This window comes from Dipteris shenzhenensis, chromosome 26, assembly GCF_047967505.1.
Source record: "Dipteris shenzhenensis isolate YYH24624 ecotype China chromosome 26, Dip_SZ_1.0, whole genome shotgun sequence".
Lineage (NCBI taxonomy): Eukaryota > Viridiplantae > Streptophyta > Polypodiopsida > Gleicheniales > Dipteridaceae > Dipteris > Dipteris shenzhenensis.
The window spans coordinates 23,413,701-23,435,072 of NC_141621.1; the positions used below are offsets into that span (position 1 = coordinate 23,413,701).

The following is a 21,372-nucleotide window of genomic DNA, read 5'->3' on the forward strand; positions in this document are numbered from 1 at the left end:
CCCTAAGTTGTGCCTTGCCATTCAAAAGGGGATGCTTCCGTTGCAACACTTTAAAACTATCTTTAGACAAATTTACCACCATCTTTTGCAACAACGTAAGTTGTGCATTGCCAAAACTAGATAAGAGAAGATGAAGAGGGGCTGACATATTTTATAAACAGTCTGGAATAAACTTCTCTAGGGAGGCGAAAAACAGTTTTAAATGAACTCACCAACTTCAGCTAGACTTAAAAAGTTTGCACCTACTTTTAACAGATCCAGGTCCAACATATCACCCATGAGAACCAACTGCATGAAGAATTTTTAGCTACTGAGATTGATATCTCATGAACCTGCCTCTTAAGAGGTGAGGTTTGAAAAAAGTGTCTAAAGCTTGTTTTTTTCTAAATCAGGAGAGCAAGTTTGATATTTTTAAGCTTCTTCCATTGATGCATTGGTACCTGCGTTGTATTGGAGTCAACTGAAGGTCAACCTCAAGTTAATCCATTACAGTCGTAGAACTATGCAGCCTTTTAACGTTACAAATTCAAGGTGATGTGTATATAAATTGTTGCCTCCTTGATGTCCACACTTACTTTTCACCTATTTTGCCTTTGTATTGAAGATGGTCTCTCTTATTTTCCTGTGACATTAACCTTCCAAGCAACGTAAAACTAAACTACAAATTCATATACATCAAACTGATTTTTCCTAGGCAGTACATGCTACATACAGTTTTGGAACCAATGGGATGGCTTCCTGCCGTAAATCAAGGCACTTTTTCACACATGATTGGGAAAACAAATTTCCTGTTCTGGTGATCGTTTTTAAGAGTGGCACCCAATATAAGAAAACCTCCTGATCTCCTAACATAAAGCTTCTAAAATAAAAGAAATATTGCAATGTAAACCAGATTGATGACCAAAGAAATATCCACAAAACGATGTGCCAACTGGTCCCCGCCAAACCAATACTAGATAGAACAAATCCACTACAAATAGCAAGTAAAGCATACTCGATGAATCGGTTAGGTTCAATAATATTGCAAGCACTGCAAACCATGTTACAGTCGCCTGGTGTAGTTGCACAGCGACTTCTTCCATACATTCATCTACAATCTACAATAGATACAATACAAATGTACAAATCCTCCCAGTCCACGACAGTCAAAAATCCTGACAAATGGAGATAATCCAATACAAAAAATATATACTTTGTCCTAATGGCATGGTAATCGACCATCAAAACTACCATTTGAACTCCTCAATCCAACTGTACACTTTCAAGCAGTACCCAGACTCAATGGAGTAAGAAGGTAAGACTTTTCAAACCTTCTCAACCCACCAAGCCCAAGTCCCCAGCCGCCAATCCAATTATGCAATGCCTCTTTACAACAGCTGATCACTGATGAACCAGCAAATCTTCAAAATCCGCTGTGCAAATCCACTCGATCATAGGATAAAGTTACAAAAGGCTGTCAAAAAGGGGCCTTCTCTTGCACCAGTAATGGAGCTCTTTACACAAGGCAATGACCCCATTTCCTTACACAACCACAGGCAGTAAAACTCGTAAAATCTTCTCAAATCCGTGATGTGCAAAATTCCTCTGGACAATAAGACAAAAGTGCAGTAAAAACACTGCTGCCCAGCTTTCATTTGGGAAAAAAATGTGTCATTCCTTCTCTGGAGAGCTTGAAGCCATCCCACCAGAGCTGGATCCAATACTTCCTGGTACAGAGCCGTTTCTGTTGCTTCTATGAGAAGCAACATCCAAAAAGTCTCCAAAACCACTCTGATCTCTGCTAAGCCTTGATCGAATGCTGACTCCCGATGGAGACTGCTCCTACAAAAGGCCAGACTCACAAATTGGGTACCAAATGTCTCAATCATTACGAGTCCCAAAAATGCCCACAAAAAGGCATGCAACAGACATCACTGCCATTGTAGTACCTGTTCAAAAGTTTCAGGCCCTTCTGAATGAAAAAGGATTGGGCGGCATCGCTTATCCTCATTCATTAGGCTTGAATTTTCAAAATGTGCTACAAGTGCAGCCTTGCCTTGGATTCGTGCATAGGCTAAAGATGCCACCTTCTCACTATTGAACTTCTCCCACTTCTTTCCATTGAATGCCTGCAAAAACACCAAATATATTGACGGTCACACAGTTTCACAAATTGACAAAAAATTAGCCAGACAATGCATCAAAAGCTAAGTGTTTACTTTCACACTATCTCATTGGAACTGAAAAATGCCTCAAATACCTGGTAGATTGGAATAATGTGATCAGGAGACGTCATATTGATGAAGGCATATCCCACATTGCATTTGTTCTGGTGACAAATGGGAGAGACGACAAAATACACCTTTGTAAGACTAGAATATTCTCAATCGTACAAATTCAGATTTTTGTTGTGTTCTGAAGTCCAAAATTCTACTGATCAAAAGGAAGAGTCATCTGAGATCCGTAAGTTATATCAGAGGAACAACAGACTGAGTATGAAAATTCATACCTTAAAATCAATGGGTAAATACAAAAAATCATATGTTCCACGATGACTCTCATCAATTGCTGCCAAGAGCATCTTTGAAGTGTATCTGACTCCAATAATCATGCACAAAAGTTAGGACCAACCCAAAAACATTCTTTCCATTTTGTGACACCAAAAATGAAAGCAAGGTTTGAAACTACCAGCTGCTACTGAGAGAACAAATCACAGGCAAAACTCGCATCTACTTGCATGTCAAGAGAAATGTCAAAGACATATACTTGTTTGGTATGTTCTTGATCATAAGAGTTGTTCGAGTATCGTCTCCGCGCAAAATACGATCAATATCAAGCTGGTATTGTCTCTTGTTTTCAGCTTGAGCAGTGCTGCTTTCTGTCCTCCGAATCCTCCCACGATCACCAAGCCCGTCCGAAATACCTGAGATTGCCATTCCATTTGGCTGAAACACCTGAGTTCTGCGACGAGGTGACATCATTCCTAAACTTGGAGAAGAGTTCTTTTCAAAAACCCCATTGGCTCCTAGGCTCCCCGAGTTGATGATATTATGAGCACTATTCATACTCATTATAGTAGTTCCAGTACTTCCAGGCACTCCAACAAGTCCTAGTGAGCCCGGACCAAAAAATGTATCAGGCGACTCAGGAAGGTAGCTAAGGTGCCTCTCTAGAATAGAAGGATCCCCTGAGGGAGCAGATCCAACATGATGCCTATGAGAAGGCAAAATTGTGTTCACAAAACGGCCATGAGTTCCTGCATAGCCAAAGGGTCGAGGCTGTGCATGTCCCATGTGGTGCATTGCTGGTGTTGGCCACACAACTGGTGAAGTGTTGTGCTGGTAAGAGCTAGAACCACCCCAGAGAAACTGAGGTCCAGACAATGAAGTATTTCCACCAGAACCCGAGTTCAGATGGCTGAGTGGACCACTGTTTGGTATCCCAATAGCTGCATTAAAATACAAAAATTCATGTATAAGAGCACGAAAATTAGAGCCTAGTATCTCTCTAGCATTGTCATGCAAATAAGTAAAGAGCATACCTCCAGGTGCCCGTTCGAATAAGGAAACATCATTTCCAGCACCACTGGTAGTTCTTGGAAGCCGTAAGCTCTCAACCCCATCACCAATGCCATGAGATGCTGCAGCACCTCTGATTGATACAGGTGCAGGTTGACTATAAAAAGACATCATGCCATTACTGTAATCAGGTAAAGAATGAGCAGGATAAGCTGGTACAGCTTTCACTCCAAGACCAGTAGGTACAGAAGACAAACTTGCATCAATCTGACTAGTTCGCCCTAGATGACTCCCTATTGCTCCCACCCTCACAGAATTTGAATGCGGCAAAGTGACAGAAAATCCTGGTAAATGATTGTTCATTCCAGAAACAAGGTTTCCAAGAGAATGAGGGAGTGCCCGAGAAGGACCATTTTCAATGGGACTTCCATACTGTCCCCAAGAAGAAGGATGCCCTGAAAGGAGTGCCACTTGCTCAGTAAGAAATTAGGATTATATAATTATGAAAAACCAACAGAACAAACTCCAGATCCCACAATCTATTTAAAATTGAAATTAACAAGCTGTCTTAGGGCTGTTTTGGAGACACTCTTAACATGATAAAATTGTAAGCACAATGCGTCCGAGTACTTAAACAAATCATTCTCACCGAGCTTGCGATACACTGCAAAAATGTAGTGGTGCCTGGTGATGAAACTAATGATTTCCTTGGAAAGAGATGCACCCAACCAAGCTTGCCTATGTCCTTTAAAAGATTGCTCAATCAATGTGGCATGCATGGATTGAAAGTGAGTTAAGGACACCATGCCTAAGAATTCGACCTATTGCCCTATTAGCATTCTCCCCATTTGAAATGTATTGAATGGCATATTCATGCCCTGTCTTCTCGATCACCTCACTCCACAACTTTGCTAATCTCTCAGTGTTTCACCTTCAGAGTTGTCAATTGTCTTCAAGAAGCGTGACTTGCCTCTCCAATATGCGAGAATGCTCCGAACAAAGCGGTATCATTCCATCCATCACCCATCAAGGACACACCATAGCTCTTCCATTCCTCTTTGACAAAAAAGCCCACTCTATAGACTATGCTATGTTTCTCCCCATCCAAAATTATGGTTCTCAGGGCCTTGTACCAAAAGATGCAATTGCTATGACCAAATCCCAAAAATATGGATTAGATGCTTCAAGTCCCCACTATAAAATATATGCCGACTATATCAACCACTTCTACCCTCCTTGCAAGGTGTGCCATGTTGTTACCAAGGCAGCATGTCGCTTGCTTCTTCCAAGAATGCTAGAAGACAAACCCCTAACTGCAAAGATTGGCATACTTGTAAAACCTGTTCTACTCAAATCCAATATAGTGATATTGATCAAAGATATAAAGTACATAAACAAGCACTTGCCTAACACCAGGTGGCCTCTTCAGCTTCTTGCTTGGAGGTGGTGCATCCATCAAGGCTTTCAACCATAAGAGCATGATTTCAGGCACCAAAGGGTGAACAATGATGCCTATGCCTTGAATTCCTCGGCAACGACAATGAACAACAGCAATTGCCTTCAAACGACAAAGAATGTAGGCTCATCTCGTCCCTTGGATGAGGTGACCAGCACGCAAGAGCACTCTTGGCCCTTGGGTGAGGTGACAAGCAAGTAAGAGTAGCATGGGCTGCTCTTGGGTTCACGGCATTCTCTCTTATTAGTGGATGATTTCAGTCGCATGACGTGGGTCTTCTACCAGGCCAAGAAATCTCAGGCTTTCGAGAAATTCAAAGACTCGAAGGCCCAAGTAGAGAAGGAGAGCAGGGAGGTAATCAAAGCCTTCCACACCGACAAAGGGGAGAGTTCACTTCTACCGAGTTCAATGGATTCTGCAAGAAGTACGGGATTAAGAGACACCTCACTACAACTCACACATCTTAGCAGAATGGAGTTGCTGAGAGTAAGCACAGGACCATCACAGAGACTGAGTTGACCAAGTTGACCATCTCTCGAAAGCCTATTGGGGTGAAGGCGCGAACAAGTCTGCATTTTTGAATGGTAACGTGGAGGAGGAGGTATATGTGGCACAACCACCAAGATTTCGGATTCCAGGATCCCCATCAGAAGTCTGCAAACTGAAGAAGAAGTTTGCAAACTGAAGAAGGCCTTATACGAGCTGCAACAGGTCCCCAGAACTTGGTACCAGCGGATAGATGTTTTCTTTCAGAAGATCGAGCTTTAGCGGAGTCCATCAAAGGCAAATCTTTATCTCGACACAGAGGGGGATTTGCAGCTGGTATTGATTCTATATGTGGATGACCTCATCATTACTGGGGATCATACAAAGAAGATTGCTCAGGTCAAGAGACTTCTTATGGAGGAGTTAGAGATGACTGACTTAGGCATACTTCACTACTTTCTTGGGATTAAGGTGAAGCAGGGAAAGAGCAGTATCTTTATTTCACTGAAAAATATTGCAGGGAACTGCTCAAACGCTTTGAGATGGGAAATTGCAAAGCACCAGTGACTCCCCATGGAAACTAGTCTGAAGCTGAGTGTGCGTGATCCATCTCAGCCGGTTGATTCATCACTATATCGACGCCTGGTGGGGAGCAAGCTCACCAATACTCGACCAGATATTTCCTACACAATTGGATTGCTCTGTCAGTTCTCTACCACACCCAAGAAGGCTCATTGGGATGCAGGTATGAGGGTGCTAAGGTACTTAAAGGGTACCTTCACCTACGGCATCACTTATGCCAGAGGCATTGAATTGGCAGGTTTCTATGATAGTGATTGGGCAGGTGACATTGATACCCGAAGATCAACCTCTAGATATTGTTTCTTACTCTCATCAAGAGCTGTGCTAACTGCATGGAGGACTGCGCCAGCATGGTACAGAGGGACCTGGAGCAGTACCAGGACTGGCCAGCAGCAACAAAAGGCCACCAAAAGGGGCCTACTTATAGGCCAGACCAGCCAGGTCTGGTCGGCCCACATTCAGACCCAAAAAGGGCCCAGACCAGGTCGGTCGAGTCGGCTGCAGCAGACTGGCCTTCAGGGCTCCATGCCCTCCTATAAAGGGGCTCCATTCCTCCACTATTCTCCATCACCTGCACAGACAGCCTTGCACAGGCAAGCGCGCAGAGGGAGACGAATAGGCTCAGCAGTTGACAGCATCACGGAGCTGTTTGTACACGCTCATCCTTTGCCTGCGATTGTGAAATAACATATCTGAATTTTGACTCTCTCTTTCTCCGTCTCTCTGAGTGTTGTATGAGCTAGATCAGGAGTGAGGTGTGAGTGATTCTATCCTCTATTTCCAACAAGGTCTGATTAGAGCCAAGTTTGTTTAGAGATGAGAGTGGCAGGTCTTATATCTAGAGGCCGCAAATTAGCTAGATGTGTATGCCCTAGATTGAGCCACGCGTGTCTGACTTCTCTTTATCTATGTTTTCCGAGCCAACTCGTGCCTTGTGCTCTTGATGTGAGAGCAAGCCAATGATGCAAGCAAACACTGAATCATATATATGCCAAGCACAGTATTTGTTCTGTTCTTTGGGACTAGTTATAAGTGACAAATGAAGCCTGCATTGAAGAGCCATGGATACAAATAGTTCACACAACAGATCACGACTCAGAAAAAGTTAACGAGATTCACGTTTCAGAATACAATGAACAACAAGAAGAGCCAACAACCTGGCGGAGAGTTTGTCACAGAAGGACTTGATTGTGGTCGATATGAACGTGTCTCTTCTTGTTCCAGCTCTTGGTTGATCTGCTGCATCAAACTGATAACAAAGCACCAATATTCATTTGCTAGACACTAAACAAGCTTTGCAGAAAAACAGATATCGCATCACAATAAAAACGTGTCATCACAAACAATACCTTCGTCGGGCACCACCAGGGCGACTTGGCTCTAACTTTATTCGCTTTCCTGCAATGTCACTCCTGTTCAATGCTCTCAAAGCTGCTTCAGCAGCCCTAACATCATAGAACTCAATAAACTTATGGTGGCGCTTATGTGGAGTCTCTCGAATCTGCAAAACAGTAAATATTACAATGAATCACACAAAACAGATATCCTTCCTTCCATTCTGGTTGATAGTGTAATTCCCAGAAAAACATCCCCATCCTTTGAGAGAGAAGTTTACCTCCTTCACTTCTCCATACTGGCCAAAAATTTGACGAAGATCATCATTCGAAACCGATGCATCCAGGTTGAATACAACAAGGGTTCCCTGATTGACATCCTTGTCAGAAGGATTATCCTGTGATCCAAACAGGAGTTACACATTGTCAAACCTTCTTCTAATGCAAAAGAAGTAAAGTAACTGAAAATGAAGACTCTCTCAACCATGGTTTTCACCTTCATTAAGAACCCCTTTAAAGCAGCTCACACAAAGTTACAACAATCATGATTTCAATCCAAACAAAAGTTGACTAGGATCTGAACAAACTATTACATACTTTTCTCTTCATCATGACTAGCTTCTAAAGGCAAAGGAATCTCAATTGACATGACAGAAAGGCTGCAGTAATAAATCTGCGGTTCCTGAATAACAATGACAAATAACAATTAGCTATTAAGTAAAGAGCAAAAAAAAAGCTGTTTTGACTGTCTGAGGGAGCAATTTCTTTTTGGGCATGGCATATTTCCTTTTAAACCAGCAACGAGATAAGGTGTTTCCTTCATTCTGCATTTCTTAGCCTGTTAGTCCTACAAACCATAGCCTAGCCTCACCTGCTAAAAATCTCCTATTCATGACCGTTGCGAGCCTCAGCCTATAAACAAATCACTACTGGACTTTTGCAACAGCAAGGTCCTGCCACACATCATTTGCTTATTTCTTAACCCTGCCTACAATGTGCAGCCTTGTAAAGTTCATTATTTCAAGAGTCTTTATTTCTTTAGCAAATCACACTCCATGAAGAAACTGCTGACTATGTTTGTAAATCGCAGATCAGACACTGAGGTTCGTTAATCAGGCCCTACTCCATGAAGAAACATTTAAGACTTTAAGTCAGCAAATCTCAGATCAGATACTGATGTCTTTAAGAGAGTATCCATCAGGCGGCCATGGTTTCCATGTAACACCCTTGACCACGGCCATCACACAACACATTTCACCGAGGTGTACTTTGGCTCCTTTGTGCCAATTTGTGAACCCAATGTTATCATCTTCAACACCACCAAGCCTCAGCTTCAGCGTAGATCATTCACCCTTGCAAGAGATCAGTTGAGATCCTACGTTTATTAGAGTTGCATCTTACAAGACCGAAGTTCAGCATAAAAACAGCAGCCCAAGCAAAGGGCATGCATCATTAGCGAGGCTGCAGCAACAGTGTTCAGGCCAGCTTCCAACATCTGAATAAGAAATCCCTCCTATTCTGTTCGCTAGTCAGACCAATAGCTCGATATGCAGGCATTTTTGGGCAGTAGACCTCAGGAAGGATGAGTAAGTTGCCCTCCAAAGGCTGCAGGTCCTGTTGCTCTTGCACATGAGACAAGGGCAGAGCTGTGATATCATACTTGAAAAATTCACAACAAGACCCCTACCACAGTGAGACACCTACACACGTCCTAATGCTCTTGTGCATGAGGAGAAAAAATGTACACTCCACATGAAATCATACTTGCACCAAGACCCCTAACATAGTGAGACTCCTACCCACAGATGCATCATTGCAAAATATCACCTACCTTGACCAAGCTACACAATATGGCTAGACTGATGAGGGCAAACAGAGGCTACAATGTCGCACTCATGTCATATCCACCATATAATACTCTCCCTAGGTGCCCTCCTTGCACCTAACACAACAGAAGATTAATCACATCATCAGGCATCAACAAGACATTAAAGTTACACACTGCTACTACTGCTAGTCTAATTGCATCTCAAGTACATTGGCTCTTCTGTAGCCATGATGGTAGTCATAAGGGTACAATTTTTGCTTTCACTTGAATTGATTTGACTTTTAAAACATATAATGCCAACTTGGATGGTGGTATTCATTCTCTTTTTTATACGTCTGAGTTGTTCCTCTTTTGAGAATCTTCTAGCAATTCTTGCTCTTCTTCATCAACCTTCTCTACATATGATTGAGTAGTTTGTGTGACTATCTCTTATGTATTTTATGACTTCCATTCTAATTCTTCATCAAACACTACATTTCTAGAGATTATGAACATTTCAATTGATGTGGCAAGAAAGTGCGAGAGTGCACTATCCCAAACTGGGACGCCCTTCACGGTGCGACGAGAGTGCGAGAGTGCCCTATTTTCGCTGTGCGACCACTGTTCTGCAGGTCGGTAAAAAGTTGCCGCAGAAATTGCGTCGTATGCTTGTGCGCAGAGATATTGGGAGTGACAGAATCATTCTTATTACCTGTTGATACAAAATCGTCACTAGGAAGCGACTGTGTGGTCAATACCACTTTCGTCAGTTTTGCACATTTACCCTTGTGAGGCAGAAGTTGTGTTTTTTGCAGTGACAGAATATTTTTGCATTGTTCTGTAGTGGCGTCTCATGCTCTTTCATAGATAGTCATCTTCTTGGATTTTATTGCAACCTTGCAAACAGCGCACAAATCATGGTTTGTCTAACATGGCGCACATCATTCCTTGCAAAAAGAGTGCTCAAGCTCCAAACATTGCCTCATTATTCATAATCACATTTTTCAACTCCATGGGTTCCCAAGAGAACATCATCTAGACAGAAGCTCCAAGTTCACTAGTCACCTTTGGATTTCTCAACTCAAGCCTTCAAGCAGTTCAGCACATTATCCAGAGTTAGCTGGACAGTTTGAAAGAGTCGACCAAGTTTTGGAAGAAATATTGGCTCACCAAATGAGAACAAGATCACACCTTAAGAAGACATTTTCCACTCTCAAGTTCATACAATAACTCTTTCCACAATGCTATTCCACGCAACTCGTGGAGATGCATCAATACTTAGCCCGATCAGATTATACAAGAAATAGCAAGTGATCCTATTGCAAGTTAAGGATCAGACTAGCAAATTGCAAGAGCAATATAGACGTTCTACGAATAAACACAAACATCATCTTGAATTTAATGGAGGTGGATTGGTTTTGCTATTCGTAGCCCACATACACCTAGATGAATCGAGTAACATTCCCAAACTCATTCTCTAAAAACACAACATAGTGCAGTTTCAATCTCACGATAGTCACTCATAAGATTGAAAACCATAAATTCCATCACGAATAGCAGGGACTAGCTACTATGACATCCCCACTGACATCATCAGCGCCCAATAGTGGGTGTAGACCATAGCATAAAAATATGCTCTCACATACAAATCCACACACCCACACATACTTGAGCATCCATTTATACAAAGACTTCGTACTGAGTTTATGTCGGCACTCCGGAGGTGAAGGGCAAACTCCGCCATGACGAGGCTAGCACTAAAGGAGAAGGCTAATCAAAAAGTAGTCCAAAATCTCTTCATTCAAGCTTCAACTGCTCGTGAAGTCTAAACGATTTCATTCGTAGCCCCACATCACTACAAAACGGTTGAAACCGCGAAAATACATTCATTACTTCACATCGTTACAAAACAGTCAAGTGTTCTCATTCTACATTTCACATTTCATAATTTAAAAGGCATATATTATAGTAATGAAGATGTTCCAGCTTAGCGACTAATATGCTGCTGTCATGTTTGTCCAACTGGTGCAAACCTGATTTAAAGTGCGTGTAGTGACTATTTGATAGTCCTTTTCTCTATCCCTGACAATGCACTTACCATCCTCAAAAATGACAGCATAACAAAAGAGGAAACTGACAATACATTCTTCTTAATTCCTGGCACATAAAGAGCATCTGAAAGGCATACATCAGTTCCATCAACTACAGCAAAATCTTTACAACTCATAGACAGATTTAGAGAAATATGAAAAAGCAAATAAGACTCTGGCATCTTAGTCAAGTGATCCGACATTGAATAACTCTTCTGCATCCTGGCACTATTAAGCTGTCTTTACAAGTAAAAAACCCTGGCCTCATTCCTTGCCTAATACATATTCTCCAAGGCATCCCAAAGCTTGCTTGGAAGCCCCAGAGGAATAGATATGAGGTATAATGAAACTCTTAACAGACATGAGGCAATAAGAGACATAGTCTGAGGTATCCCTAGCATCCCGTCTCCTCTGATCCTGAGTGAGCTTGCTGCCTATGGCGTGCCTGAGGTATCCCTGGCATCCCATCTCTGATGATACTTAGTAGGAGCAGCAAGTAAAGCTGGTCTCACCTGAGCTTGCTGCCTATGACATGCACTACCTCCTTACTGAGGTGTAGCAGGAGTAATAACTACACCTTCTTAGTGGGGCCTCGTCATTTGTGACAAAGCCCCACAGACTCTTAGCAATTAACGGATTCTTCACCATAAAACTCCACTAGGAATAATTGGTACCATCCAATTTAGCCTCATGGGCCAAAACCCCAAACACATCTCCTGGTTTCTAATTTTGATTCTGATTCTGATTCTGATTCAGAGCAATCTTCGATGAGCTTCAGGCTCAAACGAAAATACCCCAAAAAGATTCTGCAAATGACACTAAAGCAGAATATCACAGCTGCAAGTGCCCCTAACACTACAACAGAAGGAAAAAATCTGCAAATGCCACTCAATCTGCCTGCAAAATATGAAATGTCCTGCAAGTGTCTGCCAATCTCACTATATCTGCTTGCAACAAATCAACCCAAACTGCCAAAATCTGCAAATGACAGAATTTGAGGCAAAAGCCCCAATTTCTCACTCAGATCTGAGACGAAAAGTAATTGAACCTATATCAAATCCTGCAAAAGCACAGATTTGAGGCACAAGCCCCAAGTTTCGCACAGCAGTCTAAGTGGAAACACTGTGCAGAACTCCCACGAGCTTTTCAAACAAGGTGTATGACAGTTGACTGCAGTTTTCAGGACTTTCAAGCAGTAATTTGAGCCATAGAAGGAAAAGACTGAACTGAAGTAGGTCAAATCAGCAAACGAATGGTTCCAAAACTCAGAGATGGCTGGCATGTTCTTCCTGACAAAACAGCTGCAGCAATGCATGAACAGGTATTGGCATGATTTGAATCAGAGGCAAACAGGCCTAAAACCACTGCAGGAGATGGCAACCTGACTGGAAATAAATGCAGCAGTTCAAAATCAGAGAAAATTATGTCCAAAGCTAGTAAAGTGGTAGCGCAGTGGAAACAGCAGCAAACAAGCTATTGGCCACCAAAATAACAGTCGATCAGCACTGTTTCGCCTCGAAATAAGCTTCAGGTTTACTGAAACAGAGGCAGCCTTTCTGAAACAGGGTTTTCTCCACAAAGACAGAGACGACTAGGCTTGTAGAGGTGGCAGCTGAATAAAAATGAGCCGTACAGCGGGCGCGACTCTCCAGAACGTGCATGGACAGCACGGTTCTTCACAGTAAAAGTGCTCTCCCGGTTCTGGGAGAGGTGCGGGCCAAGTGTCGGTGACGCTAGGAAGCCTGCTCTAATACCAAATGTCAGAAGTGGGGGAGGATAGACAGTAGAGTGAACTGCTCAGGGGAGGAAGGGAGGCGGGGACAGGGATGTTCCATTGGTCTCTTGGATTTGACATGCATGCCTTTTCTCTTGTCAACATTGGCCATCAAGCTGTTCAACTTGAAAGGTCTCCAAGGCTTGGAACTGCATCTCGGCAGTTTCCAAGGAGAAGGGAAGGGGAGAGAATGTGGGAGGGAGAAAGCAAGAGTAGAAAGTGTAAGTGACGAGAGCGTTTGGAGAGGACGCGAGGAGGAAAGGAAGGAAGGAGCAGAGAGTTCAAAGTAGATTAGACATAAAGGTCGGCTACAAACGAGGGGTACAATTGTGTGGGAAGTGAACGGTCACCTCCATAATCTCACATTTTAGCCCTCTAGGCTCTCTAGCTAAAACACCCCCTAGCTACTCTAGTGCCAGTCACTAGGCTGTATTTCCCCCTTCATTACAACTCACACTTGATTATGCAAAGTGCATCTGCCAATGTGTCCAAGGACCACATAGCTAAACAGTAAGCATGCCAGAGGGTGGGAGGGCAATCATTGAGGGTGGAAGGGCAATCTTTGAGGCAGAAGGTATAAATATAGGAATGGGGAAGGGAACACTAATTAAAGGACGATGCAAAAAGGGGGGAAGAGGGGAATGGGGGGGGACTGTTAAGCAACTAACAATCCCCAATTTCTGGGGCAATCTACCAGCTTACAGGCCAGCCAATACAGCTTACAGGTCAGCCAAAAGGCCAGCCACCTCAGCCAAACAAGTGGCCAAAAAGACCAGCTGGTCTGGCCGACCAGCTGGCAGGCCCACCGACCAGCTGGCCGACCAGCTAGGTCTGGCCTATAAAGGCACAAGCCCCCCACACTCCTCTGCACAAGACAGGACCTGCAGTTGCTCCTCATCTCCGCCATTCTTTGCTGCAGCCCCGCCTGCTCCATCTACCTCTCCTCTTCCGATCTGCCTCCTTCCTGCCTCTTGGCTGCTCCAGATCTGCCCCATCCTGCTCCAGATCTGCTCCTCTCCTCCTTCTGCTCCAGATCTGCTCCTCTGCTCCAGATCTACTCCTTTTCTTCATCATGTTGTTATTCCAGATAGCCTGAAGGTTCCTTCCTCAGAGCATGCTGGTTTTCAGCCATTTCCCTAGGGCAGCTCTAGCCCTTCATCTTCTTCGTCATCATCGAGCTACACAGAGGACTGCATTTCGCTCCCTCTACTGCCATCTTTTCTACTGTTTCTCTACATGGAATCATCTATCTGATTCACCTCAGCCAAGGTCCTTGAGACACACCGGCTCGAGGTTCTTGTATTCAGTTTTTCATATTACCGACAGGCACTATGTTTTCTGAGTTCCGTTCTTCAGTTGTGTCTAACTATTGTCTATTTTCTGATCGCTCCACTGCAAACCCTATCGTTTCTCTATATGGTATCAGAGCCATGGTGATCTAAAGACCCCAGATCTCTGGTGAACTAAAGATCCTACTTCTTCAAGGAGGCCATAGGTACGGGGAGCATCACTCCTATGAACATATCAGTTTCCTCTTCATTCTGCTGCGCACTAAGGGAGTAAACTCCATCCCTCCCTCCCTTTCAGAACTCCATCTTCTACTCCCATCCCTCCCTCCCTTTCTTACCTCCATCTTCTACACCCATCCCTCCCTCCCTTTTCGGTTTCAGGCTTGACACTCCCCATTCCTTCGAACAAGGAGGTCATGATCCTTCAACTCTACCAGATCTCCATCGACATCGACTTCCAGGATCTACAAGTTCTCCCTAAGCGGGACCCTTTCTGTTCAGTTGTGTCTTGATGACTGTTGTTTCGATTTTTTTACACTCATGGAGGCGGGGATAGACTCCTCTCTCCAGAGGTCCAAGATCGGGCACACCTTGGTTCACTGTGCAGTTACGATCTCTTCCTTTGGCAGGAATCCTACCATCTCTGGATTATCAGTGCTGCTACGACATATTTGCTTTTCCCTCCACCTTTCGGCACTGAGAGGGGGTGGCTTATTCTCTCAAGCTTCACAGTGTTCTTAGTTCTATATGGTATCATACGTGTAACTCAGGCACTTGAGGAAGTGAACAATTCCCTTGCAAGGGCACTCCTCTTGTGACCTTCTCTGCATTTTTTGCATCCCTTGAGCATTTCACAAGGATAACCACCACCACCGTCAACATCCCTACACGCAGCTCCAAGCACACAATGTCTGCCCCTCCAAATTGGCAATTGAGAGGGGGTGTTAAGCAACTAACAATCCCCAATTTCTGGGGCAATCTACCAACTTACAGGCCAGCCAATACAACTTACAGGTCAGCCAAAAGGCCAGCCACCTCAGCCAACAAGTGGCCAAAAAGACCAGCTGGTCTGGCCGACCAGCTGGCAGGCCCACCGACCAGCTAGGTCTGGCCTATAAAGGCACAAGCCCCCCACACTCCTCTGCACAGGACAGGCAGCTGCTCCTCATCTCCGCCATTCTTTGTTGCAGCCCCACCTGCTCCATCTACCTCTCCTCTTCAGATCTGCCTCCTTCCTGCCTCTTGGCTGCTCCATCTTCTGCTCCAGATCTGCCCCATCCTACTCCAGATCTGCTCCTCTCCTCCTCCTGCTCCAGATCTGCTCCTCTGCTCCAGATCTGCTCCTTTTCTTCATCATGTTGCTATTCCAGATAGCCTGAAGGTTCCTTCCTCAGAGCATGCTGGTTTTCAGCCATTTCCTAGGGCGGCTCTAGCCCTTCATCTTCTTCGTCATCATCGAGCTACACAGAGGACTGTGTTTCGCTCCCTCTGCTGCCATCTTTTCTATTGTTTCTCTACATGGAATCATCTTTCTGATTCACCTCAGCCAAGGTCCTTGAGACACACCGGCTCGAGGTTCTTGTATTCAGTTTTTCATATTACCGACAGGCACTATGTTGTTTGAGTTCCGTTCTTCAGTTGTGTCTGAGTATTGTCTATTTTCTGATCGCTCCACTGCAAACCCTATCGTTTCTCTATAGGGACTCCCACACTAATTCCATTTCTTCCTCCCTATATGGTCGCTGGATGATTTAAAATGTATATACCTAGATGAATCCACGAACATTCTTAAACTCATCCTCTAAAAACACAACATAGTGCAGTTTCAATCTCATGATAGTCACTCACAAGGTTGAAAACCATAAACTCCATCATGCATAGCAGGGACTGGCTACTATGACATCCCCACTGACGTCATCAGCGCCCAACAGTGGGTGTAGACCATAGTATAAAAATATGCTCTCACACATACAAATCCACACACCCACACATACTTGAGCACCAATTTATACAAAGTCTTCGTACTGAGTTTCTGTCGGCACTCCGGAGGTGAAGGGCGGACTCAGCCATGACGAAGGCTAGCACTAAAGGAGAAGGCTAATCAAAAGGTAGTCCAAAATCTCTTCATTCAAGCTACAACTGCTTGTGAAGTCTAAACATTTTCATTTTAGTCTCTCCCCAACGAGCATCTAAATCTAAATCTAGCTGATAGGGCAACGCACCCTATATGGTCGCTGGATGATTTAAAATGTCTCCAATCCATTCCAGTATCAACTACACGATCTTGGCTTAGTGGTGTCGTGGAGAGAAGGTCATGCCTTTAAAATCTGGATGCCACTATGAGCCTGCATATGAGGCCCTCGTGGCAAATTTTTAGGCCTCTCTCTCAGCCATCGCAGACCCGCACACTTAGGCCCACAAGTATAAGTTAAGTCAGGAGAGGGGGGAATCTGTGCAGAAGTGCATGAAACACATCAAATTAGTGGAATAAAAGAGGAAGGTTGGTAACATAGCTCATGAGAGATCAAACAATTATCATACATTTGCACTCGAAAAAAATACCAGCTGTTCTGAGTTAGCAACATAGACATAAAACAACCACTTAAAAATAGGATACATTGTAAAGGTTCAAACCATAGATATACACAAATAAAACACTTAACACTAGGGTATTCAAAAGCACATGTAAACATTCAAACCATAAAATTCGTTATGCAAAACATGCATTACATGCTATGACCTTCCTACAAATGTCATCAGCACCCAAAACTACACGTCATACATCTATGCACAAAGAAATGTATACCTTCATAAGACTCCAATCTTACAAATTAAAATTCTATAGAACAAGGCAAAAGAACTAAGGAAACAAGGAAGTTTGTAAGCGACTGAATGAGAAAAAGAAAAAAGAAAAATAACTTCAGACATAGGCTACCAAGAATAAGCACAAGCACAAGACGGCAGTTACTAGATCTTAGACTCTAAAAAATAACACCACAAACATTAGCCAGGGAAAAAGTATCAAAGTAACATCATTCCCCTTTATACCTTAGGAATTGAAAAGTGGATGTCGAGCTTTCGACGCCGTAGAGGTTTGTTCTGTAGAGCACGCATTGCACTTCGAGCTGCACGGATGTCATAGTAAGATATCATAACAAAGCCTCGATGTTTGCAGGCAGTATAGAGAGTCCGGATGGCACCATATTGCTGTCCCCATCCCACCCCAAAAAAGAACAAATTTTTAAAAAGAATAAAAATTTTAAAAATGAAAATAGATACTCCTCAAACTAAAGAAAAAGTTATGAAATTAATCACATGCTTATCTAAGCTGCTACATAAAATCGTACTAGTCCATGTAACAAACCTCAAAAAGAGCCCGAAGCTCGGAGTCCTCCACATTGCTATTGATGTTTCTTACAAAAAGTGTCCTTGAGGGATGTTCCCCGTAAGGATGTTCACCAATCACCGAACCAGGACCATTAGATGGCCCATGAAGGGAAGCTGAACTTCCAGGGAAACTGTCCATGACCCTGGAATTATTCAAATACAGTCCAAAGCATTCTTGAGTATCCCCGTCCATCTCTAGACCACCTCCACTGCTGAACACATCAAACTCTTCAATCTCTTCAGTGTTATGAGTCAAATTCATTAAGTCAAAACCCTCAGCTATTCCTGCTAACAGTTCTTCTTCATCATCAGGCAGGAGGTCTCCAATTGTCTCTGACACCATCTCTTCATCAGGAGACACAAGTGCCTCCTCTCCAGCCTCTACATCAAGATCAGGCTCTCCAATGTCCACTGACTGGCCACCTGGGAGGTTTACCGTGCAATCACATATCTGTTAATAACAACCAGAATTCATGGCAAGGTGCAAGGTTGTGTGACACCTTTATTCTTTGCAGCAGACAAATTCATGAACTGAAGAAAAAGACAATCACTTTCATGAACTCACATTTGTTGTGAAGCAAAACAGGCAAAGAACTTGAGAAAACACTTGTGTCACCCACTGTATTCAGCGAAGGTCCAAGATTCTCCGGAATATCATGCACTCGCATGGCTGAGTGTGCAGAGGGAGTATTCCCATTCATGGGAGACATGTCGCTTGCTCCACTCCAGTACAGAGAGGATAGGCTAGATTTCTTTTCCGTTCCCACCAACACTGCATCTGTACCACAGATGCCTCCATTTGGAAAGTTTAAGCTCCCCAAAGAACTGTCATTTTTTGACATTTTGGGCAACTCAGAAGTTTATCGGAGACACGTTGACCTCCATGCCTTTCAGCCTTCTCCTTCAAAAGCTGCAAAGCCAAACAGCAATCACCACAAAAACTCTTGCACTGCATTTACCATGAAGGCAGGGCAATGCATTGATAACAGCAACAAGGCTTTAGACAGGAAATTTGAGTCGCTTGCAATTCCTTTTTTACTTTTCTTCCTGCAGACCATATTTATTTGACTCGCATTTCATCTATAAGACAAGGATAGCATGCCCCAACGCTCCCTAGCAGAACAGGAGAAAATAAAACCTGCAAGCCACTTACTCTTCATAACAATTGATAACTCGAAGGTAACGAGCCCACAAGAGACCAAATCCAGGACAGGCCTTCTGATAGTCAAGGAGAAGGCAACCAAGCAATCTAGTCACGGTAGCAAAGCCTGTGAAGCCGTCTGTGACAGATGAAGTACTGATAAGAGGGTAAGACAGGATAAGCGCACAGCCAATGGAATTCAAACCCAAGGACCATTTGCTCTATAAATTTCAAATCGTTAGGGTCTTAGCATGGAGCTAGAATATATCCGACCTTACAAACAGAGAACCACCAAAACCAATGATCAAGGAGCGCAACATAAAAATTGGTTTTTGCAATATCTAATCCCTATCCCTAAACAAAGAAAACTGGTCACAGTTAGGTGGTTATCAGATTACTCGAACCATTACCCAGTAGTCTGCCTACAAACACCAGGGTACCAGGATTAGAGGCTAACAGTAGTAGATAACAGACATGCTCCAGAGGCACAAACAGCCCCCCTTTCCAACTCAATCCAGCAGCTCTAGTTTCTATGATCGTCAACATACCCACTCAGATGTTTTATGCATTCACACCCATCAGACTAGATCATTAACCATCAAGATAATAGCACCAAAATCCAATTCATTGCTTTTGAATAGACAAAGCCAGCATATTTTGACATCGGGATTGTATGAGAGGATCACATAGCCCACGTTTATACATGAAAAATTTTATCCTGCTGAAGAAATTTTGGCATTTCGTCGTTAAGGCATCCCAACACGACTGGAAAAGCCAAAATCAAAGCGTAGGACACCCAAACACATTTACACGAATCCAGGAACATGCATATATTGTCGCATCAAAGCAAAACGTAAAGTGCAGTCTTAAACCAAGAGTCGTCCAGAAAGTTTAAGAGCATGAAATCGTAACAGGGACTAGCAACTGTAAGACAAACATCGCTAAAGATTATTGTGCTGGTTCTGAAAGAGAATGTTAATCAAACAGAGTCAGTTCTTCGCGGAATAGCCAATGGGGTAAACAACGGTAAATATATATAGAATTACAATTAAACCTAATTCAGCACGGTGGTGGAGGGAGCCTGACCAGCTGCTATCCAATATCAGGGAAGCGGTAAGACGATCTCCTGTTGGAGGAGTTCTTTCCACTCAACATTGTTAGCCTCCATTGATGCAGCCTATGACGATTTCAAACCGTTCCACTCCAATCTGCTTCCACGGAATGGCTCTCTTCGCTCGATCGCATCTTCGCGTCCCTAGCAAAGCTATGAGTAAAACTAGGCTAGTGGCTCTTGCGTCCGGTTATCCCCTTGCCAAGAATAGCGGTTCATGTGCGCCTGCCTTCTTGGAGGTAGTTGGTGATGCCAGAGAAACTAATAGACTGACATTAATGTTGTCGAAGCCGCTGAGAAACGGAACAGGGCGAAGCGACAGAACCCAAAAGCTTACGACACAACCCAAAGCCTCGCATGCGGCCCCCGGACAGAATCTCGATCGTGTTAGATCGGTCAGAGCTATGCGCAACAACTCTTCGGATGGGTCTCGAGGGAGGGGTGGGATGCAGGAGGGAGCAATCGGGCGGTTGTCCTCGCTGACAACGGCTCACGGGCATGACATCACCGAGGGCAGAGGTCAACGGCATCGCAGCTGGAAGGGGGGGACGAAGCAAATCGTCAGCTTTCGTGGGGCAGGAAAGGAACAAAAGGGGAGCAACGGAGACATGGCAGGGGGAGGAAAGGGAGGGAGAGGGGGGCTATATGGGCGAATTGGCGAAGGGAGGGAAGGGAAGAGGGGGGGCTATGGCGGGTGCTGCTGGTGGTGGTACTGGAGGAGGGAGAGAAGAGAGGTTGGGAGGAATTGGGGAGGAGAATTTCTTGGAGAATGGTGAGAGGGAGGGAAGCGAGGCAAAGGCAGGGGCGGGGGAAACGGCAGAGGAGGAGGGGAGGAAGAAGATGGGCAGATGCAGAGATGGAAAAGAGGAAGCTTGAGCGAGAGCGATGGCTATGGAGATGGAGATGGAGATGGAGATGGAGATCGAGATCTCTGAGAGAGAGAGAGAGAGAGAGACAATGTGAAATTCTTCACTCTACTTTGAATCAGAAAAATGAAAACCTTCAGTTCATTGGATCCAACACATATCAACCATCAAGTGAGAGAACATCCTTATTCCTTTTGTTTAAACATCTCATCCACAAAGAGAGAGACATCCTTATTCTTTCTTAACACATCTCATCCACCAAGAGAGAGAAATCCTTCTTCTTTTAGAACACATTTCATCCAATCGTCCAAGAAAGAGAGAGAAATCCTTATCATCCACAAAAAAAAAGAGAGAGAAATCCTTAGCCTTTTTTAAATCATCCACAAAGAGAGAGAACATCTTACTTAGGAGAAAATTCTTGTTCTTTCTTTGCTCCTTAAAACTCTCTCACCAATCCCCAAAAACCTCACAACATCCCCCCACACACACATACACGACAACACACTTCTCCATCTCCAAAAGAAGAAGAGGAAGTCTCGTGGGTGTGAGTGC

The 21,372-nt window shown here is 43.8% G+C and overlaps 1 protein-coding gene across 4 annotated transcripts; it reads right to left on the bottom strand.

Annotated features, from left to right (window-relative positions):
* Nucleotides 1–991: 991 nt before the first annotated feature.
* Nucleotides 992–20,919, bottom strand: LOC147884842 (protein MEI2-like 2). Of its 4 annotated transcripts, none has more exons than XM_087397934.1 (14): nucleotides 19,930–20,919; nucleotides 18,856–18,982; nucleotides 18,268–18,612; nucleotides 17,680–18,125; nucleotides 17,364–17,522; nucleotides 7,637–7,753; nucleotides 7,371–7,522; nucleotides 7,179–7,270; nucleotides 3,521–3,952; nucleotides 2,746–3,427; nucleotides 2,489–2,573; nucleotides 2,240–2,308; nucleotides 1,929–2,108; nucleotides 992–1,821 (listed from the first exon to the last, which is right to left on the bottom strand). In XM_087397934.1, the coding sequence occupies exons 3-14, from the start codon at nucleotides 18,542–18,544 to the stop codon at nucleotides 1,651–1,653; spliced, it is 2,862 nt and encodes a 953-aa protein (XP_087254060.1). In that variant the 5' UTR covers nucleotides 18,545–18,612; nucleotides 18,856–18,982; nucleotides 19,930–20,919; the 3' UTR covers nucleotides 992–1,650. The 4 variants fall into 4 exon arrangements, with proteins under 4 accessions (XP_087254060.1, XP_087254061.1, XP_087254062.1 ...); XM_087397935.1 differs by having other exon boundaries at nucleotides 18,856–18,999; XM_087397937.1 differs by having other exon boundaries at nucleotides 1,707–1,836.
* Nucleotides 20,920–21,372: the final 453 nt, after the last annotated feature.

Excerpts from the sequence above, each read along its gene's own strand:
- LOC147884842 (XM_087397936.1), bottom strand. The coding sequence starts at position 18,544 with ATGTCAAAAAATGACAGTTCTTTGGGGAGCTTAAACTTTCCAAATGGA. Across the intron at positions 7,271-7,370 it reads CCTGGTGGTGCCCGACGAAG|TTTGATGCAGCAGATCAACC; the intron begins GTATTGTTTGTG and ends CTTTGTTATCAG. Across the intron at positions 2,109-2,239 it reads ACATTATTCCAATCTACCAG|GCATTCAATGGAAAGAAGTG; the intron begins GTATTTGAGGCA and ends GTGTTTTTGCAG.